We start from the raw sequence: 20,559 nt of genomic DNA, 5'->3' as shown, positions 1-20,559 counted from the left end.
GATCAATATTGTGAACCCCCTCCTCTTTTATCCCACTTTCTATTTTGTCTTAGTACCCTATAACCAGGAATGTTGAGCTGCCAATCCTGCCCTTCTTTTAGCTAAGTCTCAGTCGTAGCGATGATATCACACTCCCACATGCCTATCTGTGCCCTCAGCTCATCTGTCTTATTCCTCAGGCTACTTGCATTAAAATATATTCCATTTAGCCTTGCTAAACTCTCTTCTTTCTTATCTAGCCTAGGTTTCCTCTGCCTTCCAGTCTCACTAACTGTCTCTAATTCCATCTCAGCTTCTCTCCCCTTTGAACCACTTTTCAAGTCTTGCTGCATATGGACACGGACTGCTTAGTGATGAATGGTGCTGAACATTGTGCAATCATCAGTGAACATCACCACTTCTGACTTTATGATGAAGGGAAGGTCACTGATGAAGCAGCTGAAGACGTTTGCAAATACTTCAGCTTTGTCTTCTGTACTGACGTGGCAGCCTCCCCCATCATTGTAGGTGAGGATAGGCTAATAGACAAAGAGGTGTCAGTTGCTCAGGGTAGTGTCCTAGGCCCAACCATCTGGGAAATAGTGGACGTGTAGGTTGTCATTTTCCAAAATTCTGTAGATTCTGGAACAGTCCCGGCAGATTGGAGGGTGGCAAATGTAACCCCGCTCTTTAAAAAAGGAGGGAGGAAGAAAACAGGGAATTACAGACCGGTTAGCCTAACCTCAGTAGTAGGGAAAATGCTAGAGCCTATTATAAAGGATGTGATAACAGGACACTTAGAAAACGCCAATGGGATTAGACAAAGTCAACATGGGTTTATGAAAGGGAAATCATTTTTGACAAACCTATGGGAGTTTTTTTGAGGGCGTAACTAGCAGAATAGATAAGGGAGAAACAGTGGATGTGGTATATTTAGATTTTCAGAAAGTTTTTGATAAATTCCCACATCAGAGGTTAATGTGTACAATTAAAGCACATGGGATTGGAGTAATATATTGGCATGGATTGAGAATTAAGCAGATAGGAAACAAAGTAGGAATAAATGGGTCTTTTTCGGAGTGGCAGGCGGTGACTAGTGGGGTCAGTGCTTTTGCCCCAGTTATTCACAATGTATATCAATGATTTGGATGAGGGAACCAAATGTAATATTTCCAAGTTTGCTGACGACACGAAACTTGGTGGCAATGTGGACAATGAGAAGGGTGTTAAGAGGCTTCAAGGCGATTTAGACAGGTTGAGTGAGTGGGAAAATCCATGGCAGATGCAGTATAATGTAGGCAAGTGTGAGGTTATCCAGTTTGGTAGAAAAAACAGAATGGCAGAGTATTATTTAAATGGTGATAGATTGAGAAATGTTGATGTACAAAGAGACCTGGGTGTCCTTGTACACCAATCACTGAAAGCAAGCATGCAGGTGCAGCAAGCAGTTAAGAAGGCAAATGGTATGTTGGCCTTCATTGCGAGAGAACTTGAGTACAAGGGCTAGGATGTCTTACTGCAGCTGTACAGGGACTTGGTGAGACCACACCTGGAGTATTGCATGTAGTTTTGGTCTCCTTACCTAAGAAAGGATATACTTGCCATAGAGGGAGTGCAGTGAAGGTTCACCAGGCTGATTCCTGGGTTGGCAGGGTTGTCGTATGAGGAGAGATTGGACCGACTAGGCCTGTATTCACTGGAGTTTAGAAGAATGAGAGGGAATCTCAATCATACGTATAAAATTCTAACAGGGATGGACAGACCGGATGTTTCCTCTGGCTGGGGGTCTAGAACAAGGGGTCCCTGTCTCAGGATACAGGGTAGAGCATTTAAGACTGAGATGAGGAGAAACTCCTTCACTTAGAGGGTAGTGAACCTGTGGAATTCTCTACCACAGAGGCCGTGGAGGCCAAGTATTTAAGAAGGAAATAGATTTCTAGACTCTAAACACGTCAAGGGGTATGGGGAGAGAGCAGGTGTATGGTGTAGAGGATCAGCCATGATTATACTGAATGGTGGAACAGGCTCAAAGGACCGAATGACCTACTCCTGCTCCTATTTTCTATGTTTCTAAGTTAGCTTGAAATATGTCACGGGGAAAGTATTAGAATCAATCATTAAGGAGTTTATAGCTAGGCACTTAGAGAAACGCAAGGTAATCCCGTAATTTGCACTGGATGTGCAGGATGCACTATGTGGGAAATCTTAGACATTCCTGGCGGCCTGGATGACCATGTGTGCAGGAGATGCCTCCAACTGGAGCAACTCGAGCTCCGGGTTTTGGAGCTTGAGCGGCAGCTGGGGGCACTAGGGGGCATTCACGAGGCTGAAAGGTTCATGGACAGCGCGTTTCACGTTATGGTATTAGGGGCCCTAGCAGGAATTTTCAAATCTTCTCTGGCCACAGGTGAGGTGCCAGAGGACTGGAGGACTGCTAACGTTGTCCCATTATTAAAAAAGGGAGGAAGGGATAGACCAGGAAATTACAGGCCAGCCAGTCTAACCTCGATGGTGGGGAAGCTACTAGAAAGAATTCTGAGGGACAGAATATATCTGCACTTGGAGAGACACGGATTAATCAGGGATAGTCAGCATGGATTTGTTAAGGGAAGGTCGTGTTTGACAAATCTGATTGAATTTTTTGAGGAGTTAAACAGGATTGTTGATGAGAGTAATGCACTTGATGTTGTCTACATGGACTTTAACAAGGCTTTTGATAAGGTCCCTCATGGCAGACTGGTCAAGAAAATAAGAGCCCATGGGTTCCAAGGCAAAGTGGCACGTTGGATCTAAAATTGGCTGAGAGACAGGAAGCAGAGGGTGATGGTAGAGGGATGTTTCTGTGACTGGAAGTCTGTTTCCAGTAATGTTCCACAGGGCTTGGTGTTGGAGCCCTGGTTTACATACATGATTTGGACTTAAATGTAGGGGGTATGATCAAGAAGTTCTCAGGTGACATGAAAATTGGTAGGGTGGCAAATAAATAAATAAATAATAATGAGGAGAATAGCCATAAACTGCAGGATATCAATGGACTGGTCAGGTGGGCAGAGCAGTGGCTAATGGAATTCAACCTGGAAACGTATGAGGTAATGCACTTGGGGAGGGCTAACAAGGCAAGGGATTACACTATGAATGGTAGGACCCTGGAAAGTACTGAAGATCAGATGGACCTTGGTGTGCATATTCACAGATCCCTGAAGGTAGCAGGGCAGGTAGATAAGGTGGTTAAGTGGCATATGGGATACTTGCCTTTATTAGCCGAGGCATAGAGTATAAGAGCAGGGAGGTTATGCCGGAACTGTATAAAACACTGGTTAGGCCACAACTGGAGTACTGCGTGTAGTTCTTGAATCTGCATTATAGGAAGGATGTGATTGCACTTGAGAGGGTGCAGAGGAGATTTACCTGGGCTGGAGGGTCTGAACTATGAGGAAAGATTGGATAGGTTGGGGTGGTTTTCCTTGGAACAGCAAAGGCTGAGAGGGGACCTGCTAGAGGTGTATAAGATTATGAGGGGCATAGATAGGGTGGGTAGGAAGGCACTTTTTCCATTAGTAGAGGGGTCAATAATCAAGGGTCATAGATTTAAGGTAAGGGGTAGATGGCTAAGAGGGGAGTTGAGAAGAAATGTTTTCACCCAGAGGGTGGGGGGGAGTCTGGAACTCACTGCCTGAAAGGGTGGTTGAGTCAGAAATTCTTGTAACATTTAAGTAGTATTTAGACATTCACTTGTGTTGCCATAGCCTCCAGGGCTATGGGCCAAGCGCTGGAAAATGGGATTAGTGTAGTCAGATCTTTGTTGATAGGCGCAGACACGATGGGCTGAATGGCCTCCTGTGCTGTAAATGTCTATGAGTGTCTATAAATACTGTGGCTACATGGGCAGCTCAGAGGCTGGGAATCCTGCGATGAGTAACTCACCTCCTGACAACCCCCAAAGCCTGTTCACCATCTACAAGGTACAAGTCAGGAGTGTGATGGAATACTCTCCACTTGCCTGGATGAGTGCAGCTCCCACAACACTCACCATCCAGCTTGATCAGCACCCCATACATCACATTACAAATATATAATTACGATATTTTAGAATTTTAAGGACAACGGTTTGGAAAGCAGGTGTTTGCTAAAAAAAAAGTAAAAAGCCTTTGTTCAGAAAAGGGATGTATGGACAGAGAACTTGGCGCTTTTTTCTGCATTGGTTGAAAAACCCTATCAGACTGCAAGACGGGTCAGAAAAGACATTTTGAAATTAAATGAGTGTTCTACAAGTGTAATCGAGATCCTTCCACTTACTGCACTTCTTCCAGATAATTCACTGATAAGAATCTGAATGAAAAGCTATACAAGAACCCCAGGTGGGAGAATGGGTGTTTCAATGGCCAATACCGAATATGGAGGCTTGATTTATCAGTTTGGGAGCAGTCGTCTTTGGGCTCATACTAGAAAAAAAGGCTGGCGACGGCCTAAAGAGATAGCCATTCTGAACAGCATGAAAGAGACATCTTAAAACAGAAATTGCTTCTCAACAGGGAGAGGCTGAGCAAGGTTCCCAGAAACAGCTAATGGACTGCTACATTAAACCAGGTTCCCAAGGGCCACTTGCAGTACTACAAAAGTGAAAACAGGAAGCTTTAGTCTCTCCCAGGGCCTGTTCTACTTGTTGAGTCCACCTGCAAAGGAAAGCTTCAACTCCCCAGCAACTGATGCCATTGCAGCTGCTAAATGGAACCTGAAGTTTGAACATCTTCACTTCAGAGAGAAGGAATTTAAATAATGGGGCTCACAAAGATATCTCACACAGACTGATGGGGCCCACAAAGATATCTCACACAGACTGATGGGGCCCACAAAGATATCTCACACAGACTGATGGGGCCCACAAAGATATCTCACACAGACTGATTTAAACAATGGGGGGCCCACAAAGATATCTCACACAGACTGATTTAAACAATGGGGGGCCCACAAAGATATCTCACACAGACTGATTTAAACAATGGGGCCCACAAAGATATCTCACACAGACTGATTTAAACAATGGGACCCACAAAGATATCTCACACAGACTGATTTAAACAATGGGGGGCCCACAAAGATATCTCACACAGACTGATTTAATCAATGGGACCCACAAAGATATCTCACACAGACTGATTTAAACAATGGGACCCACAAAGATATCTCACACAGACTGATTTAAACAATGGGACCCACAAAGATATCTCACACAGACTGATTTAAACAATGGGGCCCACAAAGATATCTCACACAGACTGATTTAAACAATGGGACCCACAAAGATATCTCACACAGACTGATTTAAACAATGGGGGACCCACAAAGATATCTCACACAGACTGATTTAAACAATGGGACGCACAAAGATATCTCTCACAGACTGATTTAAACAATGGGACGCACAAAGATATCTCTCACAGACTGATTTAAACAATGGGACCCACAAAGATATCTCACACAGACTGATTTAAACAATGGGACCCACAAAGATATCTCACACAGACTGATTTAAACAATGGGGCCCAGAAAGATATCTCACACAGACTGATTTAAACAATGGGACCCACAAAGATATCTCACACAGACTGATTTAAACAATGGGGCCCACAAAGATATCTCACACAGACTGATTTATACAATGGGACCCACAAAGATATCTCACACAGACTGATTTAAACAATGGGACCCACAAAGATATCTCACACAGACTGATTTAAACAATGGGGCCCACAAAGATATCTCACACAGACTGATTTAAACAATGGGACCCACAAAGATATCTCTCACAGACTGATTTAAACAATGGGACCCACAAAGATATCTCACACAGACTGATTTAAACAATGGGACCCACAAAGATATCTCACACAGACTGATTTAAACAATGGGACCCACAAAGATATCTCACACAGACTGATTTAAACAATGGGACCCACAAAGATATCTCACACAGACTGATTTAAACAATGGAGCCCACAAAGATATCTCACACAGACTGATTTAAACAATGGGACCCACAAAGATATCTCACACAGACTGATTTAAACAATGGGGGGCCCACAAAGATATCTCACACAGACTGATTTAAACAATGGGACCCACAAAGATATCTCACGCAGACTGATTTAAACAATGGGGGGCCCACAAAGATATCTCACACAGACTGATTTAAACAATGGGGCCCACAAAGATATCTCACACAGACTGATTTATACAATGGGGCCCACAAAGATATCTCACACAGACTGATTTATACAATGGGACCCACAAAGATATCTCACACAGACTGATTTAAACAATGGAGCCCACAAAGATATCTCACACAGACTGATTTAAACAATGGGGCCCACAAAGATATCTCACACAGACTGATTTAAACAATGGGGGACCCACAAAGATATCTCACACAGACTGATTTATACAATGGGACCCACAAAGATATCTCACACAGACTGATTTATACAATGGGACCCACAAAGATATCTCACACAGACTGATTTATACAATGGGACCCACAAAGATATCTCACACAGACTGATTTATACAATGGGACCCACAAAGATATCTCACACAGACTGATTTATACAATGGGACCCACAAAGATATCTCACACAGACTGATTTATACAATGGGACCCACAAAGATATCTCACACAGACTGATTTATACAATGGGACCCACAAAGATAGCTCACACAGACTGATTTAAACAATGGGACCCACAAAGATATCTCACACAGACTGATTTAAACAATGGGACCCACAAAGATATCTCACACAGACTGATTTAAACAATGGGACCACAAAGATATCTCACACAGACTGATTTAAACAATGGGGGACCCACAAAGATATCTCACACAGACTGATTTAAACAATGGAGCCCACAAAGATATCTCACACAGACTGATTTAAACAATGGGACGCACAAAGATATCTCACACAGACTGATTTAAACAATGGGACCCACAAAGATATCTCACACAGACTGATTTAAACAATGGGACCACAAAGATATCTCACACAGACTGATTTAAACAATGGGGCCCACAAAGATATCTCACACAGACTGATTTAAACAATGGGGGGCCCACAAAGATATCTCACACAGACGGATTTGAAATCTCATCTTGAAGTATCTCTTTTTTCTTCATCTGCCTTCTAATCTTTGTATCTGTTTCAGTTAAAACCTTTATCACTTTTACCTAAATAATTTTCAGCAGTAGTTTTTGTAATAAACTAACTTTTATCTTCTTTAAGACTAAAACTTGTCCTCTGCATTGTTTTTAAACTGAACCACTAAAGAGAGCGACAGATACGCACATACCGATTCTTAGCTCATGGACCACTTTAAGGAAACATCTTTTATAGGGTTGTGACACACCTCCACAAACATTCACTCCCTCCACCACCGACACAGTAGCAGCAGTGTGTACCATCTAAGATGCACTGCAGGAATTCACCAAGGCTCCTTCGACAGCACCTTCCAAACCCACGACCACTACCATCTAGAAGGACAAGGGCAGCAGATAGATGGGAACACCACCACCTGGAAGTTCCCCTCCAAGTCACTCACCATCCTGACTTGGAAATATATTGCCGTTCCTTCACTGTCACTGGGTCAAAATCCTAGAATTCCCTCCCTAACAGCACTGTGGGTGTACCCACACCACATGGACTGCAGCGGTTCAAGAAGGCAGCTCACCACCACCTTCTCAAGGGCAATTAGGGATGAAAACTGGCCTGGTCAGTGATGCTCACATCCCAGGAATGAATGTAAAAAGACACAGGTGATGTACACACTGATCTTACACACTGCGGTCCGAGTGTGCAGACACCAGTTACCTCATGGATCCAATCATGAAGGGCTGTGCGAGCTGGACCATGATGGCTCCACTTCCCAGTTGATGGCAGGTGTAACCACAATCCCAGTCGTAGTTCTTCGTATCTCCATTTAGTAGAGCATTCCGAGTGCGACTTACTCCTTCAGTCACAGTGGCGCTGGCTTCAACTGTGGCCACGTTTTCTGTGGGAACTGAAGCATCATTTGTGTGAATTATTTTAAACACCACCGTGAGATACAGATCAGAATGGGGGGAAGGTGCAGACAAGTAAGAGATTTCTGGGAAAACTCAAAGGGAAGTAAACTGCAGGAAGCTGATGGCTGGGAGTTTGGGTAAGTAAGAGGGTGCTCATCTCTTTGTAAAAATCTAATTCTGTTTGAATTTAGCATTTAATTGAAATTGACTGGCTAAATTCTAAATTTCCCAGCCTTAAGCAGGGTTTCAGGGTCCTACAGGAAGAGCAGCTGAAGCTAGTGAAGGAAAACAGCATCTACTTGCTTTTCGGAAATTGGGGTCAGCTTGGTTTCAGAAGAATATATAATCAGACGTTTCAGTCAGACTTAGCCTGCAGTGTGACTTTGAACAGAGTGCTGGAGTTCGATATGAAGGGAGTTTGGCGAGAAGGGAAAACCACGGGCTCCTCAGCTTTTCCCTTTTCAAAATATTTCACCCTGTAGAAACTGGTTCTTGCTCGGCTACAGAGGGAGTTGCCCCTTCGACACTGTGTGATTCTGTGATAGAACCTAGCTGTTTGGTGAGTATCTGGTAAGTTGTTAAGGTCGATTCTATTCCTAGATGGAGATTTAAAAGAGAGCGAGAAGGAGTGAGACTGAGAGCGGAGTCGGAGAGTTAAAAGAGAGTGAGAAGGAGCGAGACTGAGAGCGGAGACGGAGAGTTAAAAGAGCGAGAAGGAGCGAGACTGAGAGCGGAGACGGAGAGTTAAAAGAGCGAGAAGGAGCGAGACTGAGAGCGGAGACGGAGAGTTAAAAGAGCGAGAAAGAGCGAGACTGAGAGCGGAGTCGGAGAGTAAAAAGAGCGAGAAGGAGCGAGACTGAGAGCAGAGACGGAGAGTTAAAAGAGCGAGAAGGAGTGAGATTGAGAGCGGAGTCAGAGAGTTAAAAGAGAGCGAGAAGGAGCGAGACTGAGAGCGGAGACGGAGAGTTAAAGGAGCAAGAAGGAGCGAGACTGAGAGTGGAGACGCAGAGTTAAAAGAGCGAGAAGGAGCAAGACTGAGAGCGGAGACGGAGAGTTAAAAGAGCGAGAAGGAGAGAGACTGAGAGCGGAGACAGAGAGTTAAAAGAGCGAGAAGGAGCGAGACTGAGAGCGGAGTCGGAGAGTTAAAAGAGCGAGAAGGAGCGAGACTGAGAGCGGAGACGGAGAGTTAAAAGAGCGAGAAGGAGCGAGACTGAGAGCGGAGACGGAGAGTTAAAAGAGAGCGAGAAGGAGCGAGACTGAGAGTGGAGACGGAGAGTTAAAAGAGAGCGAGAAGGAGCGAGACTGAGAGCGGAGTCGGAGAGTTAAAAGAGCGAGAAGGAGAGAGACTGAGAGCGGAGTCGGAGAGTTAAAAGAGCGAGAAGGAGCGAGACTGAGAGGGGAGTCGGAGAGTTAAAAGAGAGCGAGAAGGAGCGAGACTGAGAGCGGAGTCGGAGAGTTAAAAGAGAGCGAGAAGGAGAGAGACTGAGAGCGGAGTCGGAGAGTTAAAAGAGCGAGAAGGAGCGAGACTGAGAGCGGAGACGGAGAGTTAAAAGAGCAAGAAGGAGTGAGACTGAGAGCGGAGTCGGAGAGTTAAAAGAGCAAGAAGGAGTGAGACTGAGAGCAGAGACGGAGAGTTAAAAGAGCAAGAAGGAGTGAGACTGAGAGCAGAGACGGAGAGTTAAAGGAGCAAGAAGGAGCGAGACTGAGAGCGGAGTCGGAGAGTTAAAAGAGCGAGAAGGAGCGAGACTGAGAGCAGAGACGGAGAGTTAAAGGAGCAAGAAGGAGCGAGACTGAGAGCGGAGTCGGAGAGTTAAAAGAGCAAGAAGGAGTGAGACTGAGAGCGGAGACGGAGAGTTAAAGGAGCAAGAAGGAGCGAGACTGAGAGCGGAGTCGGAGAGTTAAAAGAGCGAGAAGGAGCGAGACTGAGAGCGGAGACGGAGAGTTAAAAGAGAGCGAGAAGGAGCGAGACTGAGAGCGGAGTCGGAGAGTTAAAAGAGCGAGAAGGAGCGAGACTGAGAGCGGAGACGGAGAGTTAAAAGAGCGAGAAGGAGCGAGACTGAGAGCTGTTTCAGTAGCCAAACGTGCGTGAGATGGAGTGAGACTGAGAGCGGTGTCGGGAGTTAACTCCATGGATCTCCCTCCCTAACAGCACTGTGGCTGTACCTACACCACATGGACTGCTGTGGTTCAAGAAGGCAGCTCACCACCTTTCCAAGGGCAATTAGGGATGGGCAATAAATGCTGATCCAGCCAGCGATCCCCACATCCTGTGAATGAATAAAAAACAAAGCAATAACTGTTTTCACAAGTCTGTTGTGTGGCATTGTGTCAAATGCCTTTTGAAATTCCATGTACACCACATCAACAGCATTACCCTCATTGACCTTTTCTGTTACCTTTTCAAAAAACTCCAGCAAATTAGTTAAACACGATTTCCCCTTTAGAAATCCAGGCTGGCTCTTCCTTATCAACCCATATTAAGATCATAAGAAATAGGGGCAGGCCATTCGGTCCCTCAAGCCTGCCCCGCCATTCAATAAGATCATGGCTGATTTGCCCCAGGCCTCAACTCCTCTTTTTTCATGTGATTACTAATTCTATCCCAAATAATTGTTTCCAGAATCTTGCCCACCACTGAAGTTAAACTGACTGGTTCATAATTTCTGGGCTTATCCTTACAACCTTTTTTTGAACACAGGCATAATGCTTGCAATTCTCCAGTCCTCTGAGTCTAGGGAAGACTGAAGGATTCTGGCCAGTGTCCCAGCAATTTCTACTTTCACTTACTTCAATATCCTGGGATGCAACTCATCATGTCCCGGTGCCTTGTCAACTTGAATTACCAACAGTCTATTCAACACTTCCTCCTCATCAATCTTGAACCCTTCTAGTGACAGAGTTTCCTCATCTATCACCATGGCCTGGGTAACATCTACCTCCAGTAAATTGTAATATACATAGGAATTATTCTAAACCGAGATAATAATTAAAATAAATTAGTAAATACTGTAGCAAACACTATATAAAGTGTAAGGTATGTCAGTGCAGCTCAGCCATTTGAAATGTGCATCCTGCGGGATGTGGGAAGTCATGCAGGCACAAAGTGCCGTCGATGACTACATCTGCAAGAAATGTCACCAGCTGCAGAAACCTAAGCTCCACATTGCAGAGCTTGAGCGGCAGCTAGAGTCACTGTAGTGCAATCACAAGACTGAGGCCTATGTTGATAGCATGTTTAAAGAGATGGCAGCTAATGAGTACACAGGAAGAGAGGGAATGGGTGACCGCTGGAGTATCTAAGAATAACAGGCAGGTAGTGTAGGAATCCCCTGAGGTTATCTCACTCTCTAACCGCGTTTCCATTTTGGATACAGGTGAGCGAGATGGTTCCTCAGAGGACTGGAACAAGAGTGAAGCCCGTGGCACCACGGGTGGCTCAGCTACACAGGAGGGCAGCAGGAAGAGTGGAAGTGTTACAGTGGTAGGGGATTTTATAGTTCGGGGAGCAGACAGGCATTTCTGTGGCCGTAGACGTGACTCCAGGATGGTATGTTGCCTCCTTGCTGCCAAGATCAAGGATGTCACAGAGTGGCTGCAGGACATTCTTCTAGAGGAGGTCGTGGTCTACATTGGGACTGGTAATATAGGTACGAAAAGGGGTGAGGTCCTCAAAGCAGATTTTAGTGAGTTAGGAAGGGAATTAAAAAGCAGGACCTCAGGAGCAGTAACCTCAGGATTATGTGCTAGTGAACATAAGAACAGGAAAATTCAGCAGTGTAAAATGTGGCTGGAGAAATGGAGTAGGAGGGAGGGTTTTAGATTTCTGAGGCATTGGGACTGGTTCTGGGGCAGGTGGGAACTGTACAAGAAGGATGGGTTACACCTTAACAGGACTGGGGCTAATGTCATTGTGGGGAGGTTTGCTAGTGCTGCTGGGGAAGGTTTAAACTCGATTGGCAGGGGGACGGGAACCTGAGGGGAAATTTAAACTAGATTGGCAGGAGGACGGGAACCTGAGGAGAAAAACTGGCAGTGGGATGTAGTGAAATATCAACTGATAACGAGAATATATCAGAGAGTCGTGTCAAGGTAAATAGAATACTTGGAGAGTTTGATAGAATTAGAGTAGGCAATAGCAAGTCATTAGATGGGGTCAGAATAAGGGGGAAAGGAAAAAAGTCTAAATCAGGGTTAATGTGCATGTATGTGAATGTACGGAGTGTGGTTAATAAATGAAATTATGATATTATTGCTATTACAGAGATCCAGCTCAAAGAAGGGTAAGACTGGGCGTTAAACATTCCTGGGTACAAGGTGTTTAGGAGAGACGGGGAAGGAAGAAAAGGGCTAGGGGGCGTGGTGGGGGCAGTAGCAATATTGATTAAAGATGGTATTACAGTACTGGAGAGAGAGGATGTTCCAGATGGGTCAAGGACAGAATCTTTCTGGCTAGAGGTAAGGAATGGGAAAGGTGCAATATCATTGATTGCTGTAGTATATAGACCACCAACTAGTGGAAGGGATGCGGAGAAACAAATTTGCAAAGGAATTACAGAGAGGTGCAAGAATTATAGAGTAATCATGTTGGGGGAATTCAATTATCCAAATATAGACTGGGATAGGAATAGTACAGAGGGACAAGAGGGTGAGAGTTCCTGGAATGTGTTCAAGATAATTTTCTGCAGCAATATGTTTCCAGTCCAACGAGAGGACAGGCACTGTTGGAACAAAAACAGAATTACCTGGAAAAACTCAGCAGGTCTGGCAGCATCAGTGGAGAAGAAAAGAGTCGACGTTTCGAGTCCTCACTGTTGAACCTGGTTCTGGGGAATGAGTTGGCCCAAGTGGATCAAATATCAGTGGGAGAGCCTCTAGGAAACAGTGACCATTGTATCATAAGGTTTAGGTTAATCATGGAAAAGGACAGGGAACAATCCAGAGCAGGGATAATTAATTGGGGGAAAGCCAACTTCGATGGGACGAGAATGCATCTGAGTCGAATGAGTTGGAATCAAACGTTGGTAGAAAAGACTGTGGCTGAACAATGGGCTACCTTCAAAGAAAAGTATTGCAGGAAATGTCAAAATATATTCCCTTGAAGGGGAAAGGGTAGGACAAATAAATCCAGAGCTCCCTGGATGACGAGAGTGATAGAGGTGAAGATGAAAAAGAAGAAGTGTGCATACGACAGATGTCAGGTAGAAAATGCAATGGAGAATCAGGCTGAATATAGAAGGACCAGAGGGGAAGTGAAGAAACTAACAAGAAAAGCAAGGAGAGAGCATGAAAAGAGGCTGGCAATGAACATAAAAGGGAAAGCCAAAGTCTTTTATAAGCATGTAAATAATAAAAGGGAGGTAAAAAATAACTTACAATTGAGAGGAAGGAGGTGTTAGAAAGGCTATCTTTATTTAAAATAGATAAGGTATCAGGACCGGATGAGATGCATCTGAGGGTGCTGAGGGAAGTCAGAGTGGCAATTGCAGAGGCACTAGTGATAATCTTCCAGTCTTCCTTAGACACAGGGTAAGTGCCAGAGGACTGGAGAATTGTGAATGTTACACCTGTGTTCAAAAAGGGATGCAAGGATAAAGCTGGTAACGACAGACCAGTCAGTTTGACCTCAGTGGTAGGGAAACTTCTGAAAACTACAGTGCAATAAAATCAATAATCACTTAGACAAGTGCAGGGTAATTAAGGAAAGACAGTACGGATTCATGAAGGGAAAATCATGTTTAACTAACTGGCTGGAGTTTTTTGAGGAGGTCACAGAGAAGGTTAATAAAGGAAATGCTGTTGATGTAGTGTATGTGGATTTTAAAAGGCATTTGATATAGTTCCTCACAACAGACTTGTGAGCAAAATTCTAGCCCATGGAATAAAAGGGAAAGTAGGCACTTGGATAAGAAATTGGCTGAGTGACAGGAAACAGAGAGTGGTGATAAATGGTTGTTTTTCAGATTGGAGGAAAGTTTGTAGTGGAGTTCCTCAGAGGTCAGTGTTGGGACCCCTGCTCTTCCTGATGTATATTAATGACATAGACTGTGGTGTGCAGGTCACGATTTCAAAATTTACAGATGATATGAAGACTGATACTGTGATGGTGATTGTCTTGAACTTCAAAAGGACATAGACATGTTGGTGGATTGGGCAGACATGTGGCAGATGAAGTTCAATGCAGAGAAGTGTGAGGTGATTCATTTTGGCAGAAAGAATGTGGAGAGACAGTATAAAATAAAGGGAGAGTCTGTAAAGGAGGTGCAGGGACAGAGGGACCTTGGTGTATATGTACATAGGTCATTGAAGATGGCAGGGCATGTTGAGAGAGCAGTTAAAGTATATAGTATCTTAGTCTTTATTAATAGGGGCATTGAGTACAAGAGTAAGGAGATCATGTTGAACTTGTATAAGACACTAGTTAGGCCTCAGCTGGAGCACTGTGTCCAGTTCTGGGCGCCATACTTGAGGAAGGATGTGAAGGTATTAGAGAAAGTACAGGAGAGATTCACAAGAATGATTCCCAGGATAAAGAACTGTAGTTGTGAGGATATACTGGAGAGGTTGGGATTGTTTTCCTTGGAGAAAAGAAGGCTGAGAGGAGACTTGATAAAGGTATTCAAGATCCTGAGGGGTATGGACAGGATAAATAGTGAGAAACTGTGCCCACTCAAGAGAACATCAAGAACTAGAGGGAACAGATTCAAAATAATTGGCAAAAGGAGTAAATGTGATGTGAGGAAACATTTTTTCACCCAGAGGGTGGTTGGAGTCTGGGACAAACTTCCTGAGAGGGTGGAGGCAGGTCTGTTTGAGGGATTCAGAAGGGAATTGGATTGCTATCTGAAAAGAGAGAATGTGCAGGGTTACGGGGATAAGGCAGGGGATTGGGACTAGTTGGAATGTTCTTTCAGAGATCCAGTGCAGACTAGATGGGACGAATAGCCTCCTTCTGCACTGTAAAGATTCTGTGAAAGAAAGAATACAAACTGGTGGTAAGGTTAATAAAATATATTTTAAAAATAATTAATTGAATAAAATAATTTAAGTAGTTAACAATGACACGTGAAGGATTGCAGGACAGGTGATGTGTCAAGGATGCAGCATGTTGAGCTCCTGAATAACATTGTGATCCAGGGCAAACACGTCTGCAGTAAGTGTTTGTGGCTCGAGGGATTTTGGTTCAGAGTCATCGAGCTGGAGGCTGAGCTGCAGACACTGCGACACATCAGGGAGGGGGAAAGTTACCCGAGGTGGTCGCACCACTTAGAATAGAGTCTTCTGATTTGGTCAGTGGCCAGGGACAGGAGGGTACGACTGTGGGTGAGGCAGGTAAGAGGACCCAGAGGGCACGAGTGTAGGAGTGTGAGACTCTGTAATTGTCCAAGAGGTTTGAGGCTCTCTCAGCTTGTTTGGGTGAGAGTGGGGGCTGCAGGGTGGATGAGCAAACTGACCATGGCACCGTGGTACAGGAAGCCATCCAGGTGGGGGCAGCAAACAGGAATGTAGTGGTAGTAGCGGACAGTATAGTGAGGGAGATTAACACTGTTCTCTGTAGCAAAGAGTGAGAGTCCAGATGGGTGTATTGCCTGCCCAGCACTAGGATTCGGGACATCTGCTCAGGGCTGGAGGGGAACTTGCAGTGGGAGGGGGAGGATCCAGTGATCGTGGTCCATGTAGGTACCAACAACATAGGTAGAACTAGGAAAGAGGTTCTGTATAGAAAGTATGGGGAGCCAGGCATCAAACTAATGTCCCAGACACCACCGTCACCATCCCTGGGTATGTCCTGTCCCACCAGCAGGACAGGCCCAGCAGAGGTGGTGGCACAGTGGTATACAGTCAGGAGGGAGTTTCCCTGAGAGTCCTCAACATCAATGCCAGGCTCCATGAAGTCTCATGGCATCAGGTCAAACATGGGCAACGAATAATCTCAGCATCACAGAATTTTAACGGCACAGAAGGGTCCCAATACTGGTCCCTGGGGAACTCCACTACAAACCTCCCTCCAGCCTGAAAAATATCCATTGACTATTATTCTCTTCTACTTCTTCCTACTTCTCAACCAATTTTGTATCCATGTTGCTACTGTCCCTTTTATCCCATGAGCAATAACTTTTCTCACAAGTCGGTTGTATGGCATTGTGTCAAATGCATTTTGAAAGGCAACGTACAGCACATCAACAGCGTTACCCTCATCGACTGAGTGGTTATGTCACTGAACTAGTAATTCAGGTTAATGCTCTCGTCCCACCATAGCAGCTGGTGGAATTTGGGGGAGGCAGTGGTGCCATGGCACTGCCATTAGCTAATCAGGAAACTCAGGGTAATGCAATGGAAACCCAGGTTCGAATCCTACCATGGCAGATGGTGCAATTTGAATTCAATAAAAATATGGATTAAAAGTTGAATGATAGTCATGGGACCATTGTCGATTGTTGTAAAAATCCATCAGATTCATTAACGTCGTTTAGGGAAGGAAATCTGTCGTCCTTACCTGGTCTGGCCTACATGTGACTCCAGACCCACAGCGGAATGTGGTTGACTCTGAAATGGCCGAGCCAGACACTCAGTTGTATCAAACCGCTAAAAAGTCACAAAAAAGGGATGAAACTGGACGGACCACCCGACATCGATCTAGGCACCGGAAATGACAATGACAATCTCAGCCCTGTCGACCCTGCAAAGTCCTCCTTACTAACATCTGGGGGCTAGTGCCAAAATTGGGAGAGCTCTCCCACAGACAAATCAAGCAACAGCCTGACATAGTCATCCTCACGGAATCACACCTTACAGATAATGTCCCAGACACCACCATCCCCATCCCTGGGTATGTCCTATCCCAACCGGCAAGACAGGCCCAGCAGAGGTGGTGACACAGTGGTATACAGTCAGGAGGGAGTTGCCCTGGGAGTCCTCAACATCGAATTCGTACCCCAGACGTGAATGGTGGTGGGCAATTAAACAACTCAGTGGAAGAGGAGGCTCCACAAATGTCCCGATCCTCAATGATGGAGGAGCCCAGCACAGCACTGCAAAAAGTAAGGCTGAAGCAATTGCAACAATCTTCAGCCAGAAGTGCCGAGTGGACGATCCATCTTGGCCTCCTCCAGGTCTCCAGCATCACAGATGCCAGTCTTCAGCCAATTTGATTCAACCCACGCGATATCAGGAAACGGCTGAAGGCACTGGATACTGCAAAGGCTTCAGACCCTGACAGTATTCCGGCAATAGTACTGAAGACTTGTGCTCCAGAACTTGCTGCACCCCTAGCCAAGCTGGTCCAGTACAGCTAAAACACTGGCATCTACCCAGCTATGTGGAAAATTGCCCAGGTATGTCCTGTATACACAAAGCAGGGCAAATCCAAACAGGCCAATTACCGCCCTGTCAGTCTACACTCCATCATCAGTAAAGTAATGGAAGGGGTCATTAACAGTGCTATCAAGTGGCACTTGCTTAGCAATAACCTGCACACTGATGCCCAGTATGGGTTCTGCCAGGGCCACTCAGCTCCTGACCTCATTACAGCCTTGGTTCAAACATGGACAAAAGAGCTGAACTCCCGAGGTGAGGTGAGAGTGACTGCCCTTGACATCAAGGCAGCATTTGACCGAGTGTGGCATCAAGGAGCCCCAGCAAAACTGGAGTCAATGGGAATTGGGGAAAACTCTCCACTGGTTGGAGTCATACCTAGCACAAAGGAAGATAGTTGTGGTTGTTGGAGGTCAGTCATCTCAGCTCCAGGACATCACTGCAGGAGTTCCTCAGGGTCGTGTCCTCGGCCCAACCATCTTCAGCTGCTTCATCAATGACCTTCCTTCCATCATAAGGTCAGAAGTGGGGATGTTCGCTGATGATTGTACAATGTTCAGCACCATTTGCAACTCCTCAGATACTGAAGCAGTCCATGTCCAAATGCAGCGAGACCTGGACAATATCCAGGTTTGGGCTGACAAGTGGCAAGTAACATTCGCGCCACACAAGTGTCCAGCAATGACCACCTCCAACAGGAGAGAATCTAACCATTGCCCCTTGCCCCTCAGATTAAAGGTGACGACTGAGGCCCAGAATCGGAGGCCAAACACTTAGAGAGCGAGTTCCAGTTGATTTTAAAAAGTGTATTTTGAATCTCTATTCTAATTTGCTTTCAGATTAAAGGTAAATAGGAGAAATATTTTACAGATTGATAACCGAAAGACCAGTAGGAAATTTAAAAACAAATTGAAAAGCTAATTAAATAAAATAGAGATGCAGGGCCAGGCGATGTGTTGTAGCTGCATGATGGGGAACCTGTGGACCCCATTGTGGTTCCTAGTGACCACATCGTAGCAAACGTTGGTTGCTCGAGGAACTCCGGCTCAGAGTTGATGAGCTGGAGTCTGAGCTTCGGACACTGCGACACATCAGGGAGGGGGAGAGTTACCTGGACACTGTGTTTCAGGAGACAGTCACACCCCTTAGATTAACTACCTTAAATTCGGCCAGTGGTCAGGGACAGGAGGATGTGACTGAGTGAGGCAGGTAGAGGGATCCAGGGAGAACAGGTTTGGGAGTTGAATATCCAAGGGTACACAGTGTTTCGGAAGGATCGGCAGGAAGGAAAAGGAGGTGATGTAGCTTTGTTAGTAAAGGAAGAGATCAGTGCTATAGTGAGGAATGATATAGACACTGGAGAGCAAGATGTAGAGTCAGTCTGGGTAGAAATAAGAAATAGCAAGGGAAAGAAGTCCCTGGTGGGAGTGATCTATAGGTCCCCAAACAGTAGTTCAGCAGTAGGGCACAGCATAAACCAGGAAATACTGGGAGCATGTATGAAAGGCACAGCAATAATCATGAGTGATTTTAATATGCATATAGACTGGACTAATCAAATTGGCAAGGGTAGCCTCGAGGGAGAGTTCATAGAGTGTATTAGAGATTGTTTCTTGGAGCAATATGTTGTGGAACCAACCAGGGAGCAGGCTATTCTGGATTTGGTTTTGTGTAATGAAATGGGATTAATTATTGATCTCATAGTAAAGGATACTCTAGGGAAGAGTGATCATAACATGCTAGAATTTCAAGTTCAGTTTGAGAGCGAGAAACAGTGTTCTGGAGTTAAACAAAGGGAACTACATAGGTATGAGGGCAGATTTGGCCCTAGTGGACTGGGCAGGAAGACTACAAGGTAGGACAGTTGATGAACAGTGGCAGATATTTAAGGAGATATTCAATTCCTCTCAAGTAAAATATATTCCAAAGAGGAAGAAAGATGGTAAGAGAGGGAAAAAGCATCCATGGCTAAGCAAGGAAGTTAAAGATAACATAAAGGCAAAAACTAAGACATACCAAATTGCAAAGATCAGTGGCAGGCTGGAAGATTGGGAAACTTTTAAAGATCAACAAAGGGTTACTAAAAAAATAATAAAAAGAGCAAAGGTAAATTATGAAAGAAAACTAGCGCAAAATGTAAAAACTGATAGCAAAAGCTTCTCCAAGTATATAAAAGGAAAGAGAGTAGCTAAAGTGAGTGTTGGTCCCTTGGAGAATGAGACTGGGGAGTTAATAGTGGGGAACACAGAAATGGCAGAGATGCTTAATCAATATTTTGCCTCAGTTTTCACGGTGGAGGACACTAGTACCACCCCAATAGTAACAGGTAGTGCAGAGGGCATAGGGAAGGAGGAACTTAGAATAATCACCATCACTAGAGAAAAAGTACTGAGCAAACTATTGGGATTAAAGGGTGACAAGTCCCCAGGACCTGATGGCCTACATCCCAGGGTCTTAGAACCATAGAACACTACAGCACAGAAAACAGTCCATTCGGCCCTTCTAGTCTGTGCTGAAATATTATTCCGCTAGTACCATTGACCTGCACCTAGTCCATAATCCTCCAGACCTCTCCCATCCACGTATCTATCCAATTTATTCTTAAAACTTAAGAGTGAGCCCGCATTTACCATGTCAGATGGTAGCTCGTTCCACACTCTCACCACTCTCTGAGTGAAGAAGTTCCCCCTAATGTTCCCCCTAAACCTTTCCCCTTTCACCCTAAAGCCATGTCCTCTCGTGTTTATCTCTCCTAATCTAAGTGGAAAGAGCCTACTCGCATTTACTCTGTCTATACCCCTCACAATTTTGTAAACTTCTATCAAATCTCCCCTCATTCTTCTACGCTCCAAGGAATAAAGTCCTAACCTGTTTAATCTTTCCCTGTAACTCAACTACTTAAGACCCGGCAACATCCTAGTAAATCTTCTCTGCACTCTCCCAATCTTACTGATATCCTTCCTGTAGTTAGGCGACCAGAACTGCACACAATACTCCAAAGTTGGCCTCACCAATGTCTTATACAACCTCACCATAACATCCCAACTCCTATACTCAATACTTTGATTTATGAAGGCCAGTATGCCAAAAGCTTTCTTTACAACCCTGTCTACCTGTGACGCCACTTTCAGGGCATTCTGTATCTGAACTCCCAGATCCCTTTGTTCCTCCGCACTCCTCAGTGCCCTACCATTTACTGTGTATGTCCTA

The 20,559-nt window shown here is 44.9% G+C and overlaps 1 protein-coding gene across 1 annotated transcript in view; it reads right to left on the bottom strand.

The window, feature by feature from the left end:
• The window catches only part of LOC144673548 (BTB/POZ domain-containing protein 9-like), an 82,059-nt gene that overhangs the window by 55,360 nt on the left and 6,140 nt on the right, over positions 1-20,559 (bottom strand). Inside the window, exon 2 of the mRNA XM_078535312.1 lies at positions 7,844-8,033. Within this exon, the coding sequence (XP_078391438.1) occupies positions 7,844-8,033 (190 nt within the window). The remainder of the gene's footprint in view (positions 1-7,843; positions 8,034-20,559) is intronic.

This window comes from Cetorhinus maximus, unplaced genomic scaffold (genome assembly GCF_964194155.1).
Source record: "Cetorhinus maximus unplaced genomic scaffold, sCetMax3.hap1.1 HAP1_SCAFFOLD_380, whole genome shotgun sequence".
Taxonomy (NCBI): domain Eukaryota; kingdom Metazoa; phylum Chordata; class Chondrichthyes; order Lamniformes; family Cetorhinidae; genus Cetorhinus; species Cetorhinus maximus.
This window is presented reverse-complemented; position numbering and strand designations above follow the sequence as displayed.